Genomic DNA, 8,681 nt, shown 5'->3' with positions numbered 1-8,681 from the left:
CTAGGAGAGATTTTTGACCTTTTGCTTCAACATCTCAATGGTTGTTTTGCGTAAGTGACCAGATTTCTTTAAGTCAAACCCATACACAAGGATTTCCACATCCTCTAGATTAAGTGTGTCCACACGACGAGAACTTCCTGATTTTTTTCCCTTTTTGCTTGGTTTCACCATCTCAGGATCATATTTTCCTTTCAATGGATCTTCTGCAGTTTTTCGGTACCAATGCACTTCCATGCCATTCAATACATCGTGCTCTTTGAAAACTTTTGTGACTTTTGCAAGCCAAAAGGGATGATCATTTTCATTGTTTATGGCAAGAACTGCAATCATTGTGCCCTCTTTTATCTCATTTACATCTCCTTCCCACATTTCTCTCTCCTGTTGTCGATGCTTTGTGCTCTTCCTTGGGCCAACATACATCTCCCTTGTTTCTCCATGAATAAGAGATAACAAATCTGCTGAAATCTGCACATTGTTTACACCACTAGCCACAACATTACCACTCCTTTCGAAAATACCACCATGGTGCCATGCAAATGCATGTTCAAGCTGAAACGTGTCATCGTTGAGCTCTTCAACCAGCTTCACCTGCTTTGTAAAAAAACTCTCCCACCATTCTAGAGAGCTTGCTGGGAAATACACATGTGCACCATGTATTGTCTCCTTGATCTCATTTAGGCATTGTAGAGGATCAATAGGGCGGTTTTCCCTCTCAGCTTTTTGCGTCTCGCTTGTTGTAAAGAGCAACATGTACTTTGCTCGTTGAATTTCAGAATCAGGAACAAACAATAAGAACTTCAAGCCCTCCGCTGGCAACCAATCTTCAGAGTTTGAGTATTTTTTACACCACATGAGAGTCTGTTCCTCTACATGCTTGATTCTAAATTGATGTTGAAAACTATGATCATTGAGATGTGCAAATGATGGCATGTTAGTGGCGGCACCAATCGAAAAAGACCTAAAATCATATGTTTCTTCCACAATTTTAATGGAGGGATTGGGAACATAGGCATCTTCCAGCAAGATGCAGATTTGTGGAAGGTCAAATGCGCTTTTCTTTGCCAACTTGACCGAGAACCTGCTAAACATTTGGTCAATTTGGTCATGTGTGTGTCCCACTAGTAAAAACCCAAGCTTCACTTTTTTGAATATCTTCCTTTGCACCAGCATATTCAAGTATGCAAGGAGAACTTGGTTTTTAATTTCTCTACTAGTGTTATCAAGCTGTAAGTAGAGGAAAGGTGGTAGTTCACCTTGCCATTCTTCAATGATGTTCTGAATGATGGTGATTGTCAAATTAGGATCGTTATGAATATTTGGAAAATTAATAAAGATCTTGGATGACATGACACCATTGAAAACTAAGGCTCCAACAACATGGAGCTGGATGAAGTTTTCCTCTTTGAGATTCTTTGGAGGACGCATAAAATGTGGCAACATTGTTTTCTTCTGATCCATGCCATCGATGACTAGGCCTAGATATTTGTCTTTCTTCTCTAAACACTTTTTCCTATGCTTTGCTAGCTTTTGGCGCTCTGTACTTTGTTGCTCCTTGTGAATTTTCAATGCTTGTAGAATGGGCACTGTAAAAGAGTTTGAAGAGTGTTAGATTTTTGAAATTTTTGAGAGAAGTAATTTACTTTAACTAACCAAACTAAAATAACTTACATTTCTCCTCCGTAGTCTTTGCTATGTCTCGCTTTGCTTTTAACTCTGCACATATCTGGCAAACACCCATCCTGCTCTTCTTAGGAATTTTAACATGATGAAATTCTTGTCTCCAAATTCGCAAGAAGGATGGTAGCGAAAGAGTGGAGTTTAGACTATCTTTTTGTGACTCCACATATAAATTGTATACCTCTCGCTTAGTAAAGTTGTCAGGTAGGTGTGTGAAGTTTGAGTTAGGTAGCACTTCTCCATTAAAGGTGATGAAATTTCCCAACCATTGTTTGAGGAAACAATATTGGGGGGTTTCATGTGTGCTAAATGCTAAAGAAACACTTTCTTGGCTCACATTCGATATGATTTTTTGAATTCTTAAATTGCTTATGCCAAATACCTTTAGGAAACTTGCTCTACAAACAACAACATCCGATACATCATATTTTGTTGAGGAGGTGGAGCAGCGTATACATGACCTCAAGAATACATTTTGTGGACCCCTCTTTAAGTTGAAAAAATTGTTACGCTCTTGTTGGATTTTGTGAAACCCTAAGCTTCTCAAACAGTTTTTGGCACAACAAAACTCTCTAGATGTTGCTCGAACTTCTCGCCTTGAAAGAAGTCGTTGTTTTCTCTGACCTCTTACCCCTTGAGTCTGTCGTTGCTCAATGTATGTGTTGTTAACTGCTTCATTCCCATGAAGATGCTGTAGTTCTTCTTCGACCACATCAAATGAAACTCTTCTTGAGCACCGTTTAGAAATTGGAGTTCCCTCACTAGCAAGAAAAGTTGTGTTTATAGAAGGTGTTAGTGACATAGAAGGACAAAAAGGTTCTACATTACTAAGACTACTTAGAAGCTCCATTTGGTAGAGTGTGACAACCAAAATGAAGCAACTTGCATGATTATAGCTCTAAAGGGAGACTTAATATGGGGTTTTTAATAAAATATATTTTTAAAAATAATAAAAATATATTATATTAAAAAATAAGAGGCTTTAAAAGGGGACGAAGGTCTCATTTTTCACATGCAGAAGTTGTATTCCAAGCTCTAGAGCACTCATCGCACTTGCTTGAAATTGTGCTTCTTTTTAACAATTCCTTTCATAAGGTAAGCAAGAATTTTTGGATTATTCAATTTTTGGAGCATTAATTCAAAGGTTTTAGTATGTTTAAGTTTTTAAAATTCTTGAATTTTATGTATTGACGTTTCTAGGTTAAATTGTAGAAAATTTCAAAAACAACTAGGTCACTTAAAAATTTTTAGTGCAAAAACAAACTGTGTTTTTTAATAAGTATTTTTTTCAAAAAGTGAAGCACATTATAATGACTAAAATCTAAAGTGGAATAAAAATTTGGATTCCAGAATCCTATTGTTTATTTTCATAAAATAACAAACTTTTAGAATATTTTCAGTTAAAAAAACTAAATTGTACAAAAAGACATGTCTTACTGGTTCAAATTTTTCAAGAAAGACAAGAGTAGTATAACTTCTTCTAGAATTGAAGCCTATGATAAAGTTGGATTCCAGAATCCAACATTTAAGGCCAATATTGCATGTGAAATGCAACTTGTCAATCAAAGTGGATTCTAGAATCCAACTTTGTGCAATCTTTGGTGTTATGAGTGCAAATTTTTAGAAACATGGATTTTAGAATCCAATTTTGAGTTTTAGGAATCCAACTAAGAGGATTCTAGAATTTAAGTCCACGAAAAAGTGGATTCTAGAATCCAGGTTTATGAATGAAGTGGATTCCAGAATCCAATTTTTTGTAAAACTGGATTCCAGAATCCGTTTTTACGGAGATTGTGGATTCTAGAAACCGTTTTTATGTAGATTGTGGATTCCAAAATCCGTTTTTACGGAGACTGTGGATTTTGGAATCCGTTTTTACCTAGACTCTGATCTCCAGAATCCGTTTTTACAAAAATTGTGGATTTTGGAACCCGTTTTTACAGAGACTATGGATTCCAAAATCCGATTTTCAAAAAAAAAAAGGATTCTGGAATCCAAAAGCTATAACATTTAAGGCAAAGAACGTACACACACACCCCTCTAGCAAACGCGACAAGACAAGAGAAGCAGTAGCGTCTAGAGCCACAAACAGGGAAAAATGTACGCAATTGGTTTTTTTCATTAAAAGCCATGCACAGATGATGAAAAAGAGAGCGCTTTGGTGGTACGCAGATGGCAAAAACGACAACAGGAGGACGACGAGTGCATGCTGTCTCAATTTTTTTTTCAGAACGAACATGCACATGTCAAATCCATCATGCCATCAAAACACTGTCGGCCTCGACACACGCCGCAGTCGAGCCGCTGCAGCATGTGTCGAGGCCGACAGTGTTTTGATGGCATGATGGATCTGACATGTGCATGTTCGTTCTAAAAAAAAAATTTGAGACAGCATGCACTCGCCGTCCTCCTGTTGTCGTTTTTGCTCTTCTAACATTGACCAATATGCTCCATTGTTATGTCCCCTTTGTGCTTCTTTGGTATTCCAAATGGATTCTAGAATCCACTTGAGTCTAGACGTGTTTGTAAAAATATTTGTTTCTTTATCCTTACCATACATACTTTGAAGTTCCAAACCATCGTTTTTTTTTACCTTTCTACTAAGTTCTAGATAGCACACAACACTTTCCTGTATAGGGAGATTCCACAAACCTAAACTCTTATCTTGTTGCATCTCATGGAATCTAAACTACATTTCACTCTTGATATGACTACAAGAGGCTCTTTATAAACCCAAATTCTACACCTTTTATATCATTGTTTGGCATCATAAGGCATTCTTATACTTTATTTTGTCTATATGCTAATCTTTCTTTGTCATGATTGTGTCTTTTTTGAAGGTCATGGCATCTCACTCGCAACAATTTCAAGCAAGCAAAAGGCTTAAAGTGACTTCAAAGCGGCAAACTTCCGGTCAACCTCAACTAGGTTCAAGCTCAGGGGGGCACTCAGGTACACTAATATCTTCTCAGCAATTTCCTGCACCACGAAGCCCAAGCCTTCAAGCAACACGGCTTTTTAGAAGTCCTCCTTGTTCTTCTCGTCGGGAGCTTCTTGCTGCAGAACAATTTCCTCGTGAGCCATCGACTGAGCTCACTAGAGAGCATCACCAGAAGGAGCCAAAGGACAAGAGTATAGAACCCACACCTACAGGAAAAGCAATAACCCTTCAAAGCTCAAAAGAAACAAATATCTGGGGTAATGTTCTTGCAAAATCCAAATATGAGCATGCTTGGGCGTTTTGCATTGGGCGTCACGGGGATCAAAAGCAATTGATTGATACAACAACTCCTTTTTTAATTGTTACGAAACATAAAGGACCTTCAAGTGATGTCAATAAGTTTACTCTTGCTGGGCGCATCGATAAAGTACAAGAGCACAAAGGAAAAAACAATATATATTTTCTTGTTCAACGTAATGACTCAAGTCTCCTTGCTGTTCTTGTTCTATTGAAAGACTTTGAGATCACTGAAGTGAATCCTGTAAGCACAAAAGACTTGATGATTGATGCCATGCAAACACGAGGCTTGGTAAGAATTCAATTTTTATTGTTCCTTTTTTTTCTTTTGTGTTTTAGCTTGAAATATTCAAGGAACTTCATTGTTTATGGTTGTAGACATTTGGGAGAGCCTATACTGAAGTGATGGAGAGATTTTTTGGCTTAGAGAAGACATCTTCAAGCGACTACATGGAAGAAGAAGGAGAGGAGGAAGAAAATTCAAGTTCTTCTAGTGATGAAGAGGTTCAAAGGGACATGCCCCCCTCAAAAGTGATCCAAACCCCTGCTACAAGCAAGAAACAAAGCAAAAAGTTAGGTAAACCAAAAGAGTCTAAGTTTCTTCCTGAATCAGAGATTGTTCCATCTGGTCTTGGTGCCCCTTTACCTGATACAAGAGATTCAAGATCTTTAAATGTTATGAGAGAAAGGGTTAGACAAAATAACATGGTAGATCCTTTGCCCATATTTTTGCCCATAAGTGTAATTGAACGTCCACCTGTGGATCCTTACACAGGAAAACGACCCTTAGAGGTTCGTGCAGTTATTGAGCAGCATGTTCATAACCTAAAGTTCAAAATGAAAAACAAGCCAAATGCCATTGTGTTACCTTTGCTTGCTTTGGTGGATAGACAGCAGTGTCCTACAAAAAATTCTTGGGTAAAGGCCAATGCTGAGTCCTATAGATATTGGGTTCTTGGGGGCACTCACTCATTGATTGCGAAGCAAGAGCTTGCTACAGAGTATGAGCATGTGGACACATACAAAATGGCCATGTGTTGGGTGTATGCTGGCTTAACAGATGAGGAGGCAAAGGTTCTTGCCCTTGACCATAACATTGACTCAGACTTTCGTTTGGAGATGTCTTTCATTCAAAAGATAAGATTCTTTCATAATGAGTGGGTTGATACCATAAAGCGTGGTGGAAAAGTCGATGACAATTTTCGAGTAGCACTTTGTGAAAAGTGTGGCCTTGAAGTGAAAAAGAAAGGTGGTCGTGGAGCAAGTCAAAAGCCTAATACTAAACAGTATGACAACTATTTTTAACTTGCCTTTCGAGATGGAGAAGTTTGGGACTTACAAGAGGAGATTTTCAAGCTACATGAGCAGGGAAAGCTAAAGGGTCAAAAGCTAAGCAAGTCCCATGCATCATTCAAAGGAAAAGGTGTCTCAAAAGAGGATTCACCAAAGCCCATCCCTGAAGATATGAAAATAACACCATGGAGACAATTGCAAGGAATACGTGAAAAATCATTGATTATTGCTGTACTCTCACGTGTGAAGGGTGGAAGCATCTCTCTAGAGCAAATGGGAGAATAATTTGAAAGGTTTGTAATTATAATGATTTGAAATATTCATTGATGTTTTTCTTTCTATCATGAATAATATTTCTCTTTGTCTATCATCAGGCAAAAGACCATGTTGCACATGCAAAGAATAATGATTGAAAAATTGAATTGCTCTAATTGGGACGAGGTGGTGCAGTACCATCCAGACTCAAGCAAACCCCATGTGTTGGAGAAGTACATGTTGCTATTTTCTAACACGGTGAGTTGTTCCCCTTGGTTATAATTTCTTGTTATTTGGCTAGAAATGACTTTGAATATCTTCTAGTATTGCTTTTGATTATTTTGGACTCTTGTGATAGCCTTCTTACATTACATTTATGTGGATTTGGATTCCAGAATACTAAGGTGACCCTTTAGTTTTTAAAATCTTAAATCATTGTCCCATTTGTTGGTTTTGGGTTTGGATTCTAGAATCCCAAGAAACCCATTTGGATTTTGAAATCCAAAGTTCAAGTCTTTTTATTTTGCATGTGGTTGGATTCTAGAATCCCATGGATTATTTAACTTGTGATTTATTTCATGGGTTTTAAAGCTTATTCTTTGAGGATTCTAGAATCCACTTACAAATTATAAAATCAACTCTAGTTAGACTTCAAATTTATCTTTTTTTAATTAAGTCTTTTCCTTTTCTCTTATATCTTTGTTGTGTATTCTAGAACAAAGATCCACGGGTTGCCATCAAGCAGATCCCTCTCGACTTTGAACAGTTCTTGTCACAGTGTCGTCTTGAGAGGCGAAGGAGACAACAACCCCAAATCTTTGAAATCACTCCTAGTCTCTCACTTTATATTTCGGATAATGTAGATGAGTCTCCATCTCATTGGTGTGTTCATGAAGGTAGGGTTGAAGAAATGAGCACATTTGTTACCCCACGGTCTTACACACTAGCCATTGCAAATGCTCCTTATGGTTTTAGTGCCCCAAACTCTGTCAATGATGATGTAAAGTATGGAGTATCTGCCTATAAAAAAGTTATAGAGGCTTTTGGAAAAATAACTACTTGTGACACTTGGTCACTAGTATTTTTTCATGCCCATGATCGAATTACTGCAGCGCAAAAAGCTTTCACTGACTCAAACATGACATGTCAAATGCTAACATGGTAAGTGAAACCTTTGAAGTTTTATACTAGTAGTAAGGTGTTATTTTTTTTCTTTCTTCTTACATCTGAGCTATTTTTCTGCAGGATAAAGCCAAACATTCATGGATATAAGCTTGATCGCCTTTCTTGGGCTTGTGAGTTTGCTACCATTGGATTTTACTCATCTCTAGGTGTGCAGAGTAAAGGATCATATAATTTTGCGGGGAAACCAAATCGCACAAATGTTTTTGAACGACCAGGAGTCTGCAAAAAGTTCAAACATACTGGTGCAGATGTACAAGGAGTCATAAATCCATATCAAAAGCCTCAACTTTTGATGATGGATTTGATTGATTTACTCTCAATGAGAGGAGAATGGGTAATGGACCTCTTTGCGGGGACAGGCACTACAACTGTTAGTGTATTGAAGCGAGGACGAAATGTGGTTGCTGTGGAATGTGATCCACTTCAAGTTAAATTTATTGAGCAACGAGTCACAGCTCTTAAGGAGTTACCAGATGAGTTCCAAGAGGTGGGAATGAAAAGCATGGCATCTGATCCTCGCTTCTTTGATGCATCTGGAGAGCCCAGCCTCCAATTGGTAGTGAGAAAGTTGGGGAGATAGTTGATCTTGTGGATTTTGAACCAGATAATGTAGAGGTTGAGAAGCAAGCTAGTGACACTCCTCTTCAAATAACTTCAATGGGAGAGGAGACAAGGAATGAGGAGGAAGAAGATCTTCCCATTTGTGCGCTCCTTGCCACACTGTCGAAGCAAGGGACTTGCCAATACACCGTATGCGAGCCACAAACGGCTCCAAGCACACAACAAGCCTAAACTAGCAAGCTCAAGAAAACAAAGGGTGTGTCACTCACCGCTCTACGCTCGCCTTCGTGGTGGATTCCTCGCCGCGATGAAGAAGAAGCTGCAGTCGTGCCGCGCTCAACCGCTTCGCCGCCGTCGTGCCTTCGTAATGCTTGATCGCACACACACTCTCCCTCCCTCTCTCTCTCACACACACACACACACACAAGGAGGTGAAGAAGAAGAAGAAGATGGAGATGGAGCAAGAGCACTC

The 8,681-nt window shown here is 38.5% G+C and overlaps 1 protein-coding gene and 1 pseudogene across 1 annotated transcript; one reads left to right on the top strand and one right to left on the bottom strand.

Annotated features, from left to right (window-relative positions):
- On the bottom strand, positions 1-1,089 carry LOC147434856 (uncharacterized). Its single transcript, XM_086489692.1, has one exon. It carries the CDS (start codon positions 1,087-1,089, stop codon positions 1-3), a length of 1,089 nt encoding a protein of 362 aa, XP_086345818.1.
- Positions 1,090-4,520: 3,431 nt separating this feature from the next.
- On the top strand, positions 4,521-8,228 carry LOC147434855 (uncharacterized; annotated as a pseudogene).
- Positions 8,229-8,681: the final 453 nt, after the last annotated feature.

The sequence above is a fragment of the Adiantum capillus-veneris genome, chromosome 19, assembly GCF_014529385.1.
Source record: "Adiantum capillus-veneris isolate H3 chromosome 19, ASM1452938v2, whole genome shotgun sequence".
NCBI lineage: Eukaryota > Viridiplantae > Streptophyta > Polypodiopsida > Polypodiales > Pteridaceae > Adiantum > Adiantum capillus-veneris.
This window is presented reverse-complemented; position numbering and strand designations above follow the sequence as displayed.

Bases quoted from the DNA above. Each gene is read 5' to 3' on its own strand.
- LOC147434856 (XM_086489692.1), bottom strand. From the start codon at position 1,089: ATGTTTAGCAGGTTCTCGGTCAAGTTGGCAAAGAAAAGCGCATTTGAC.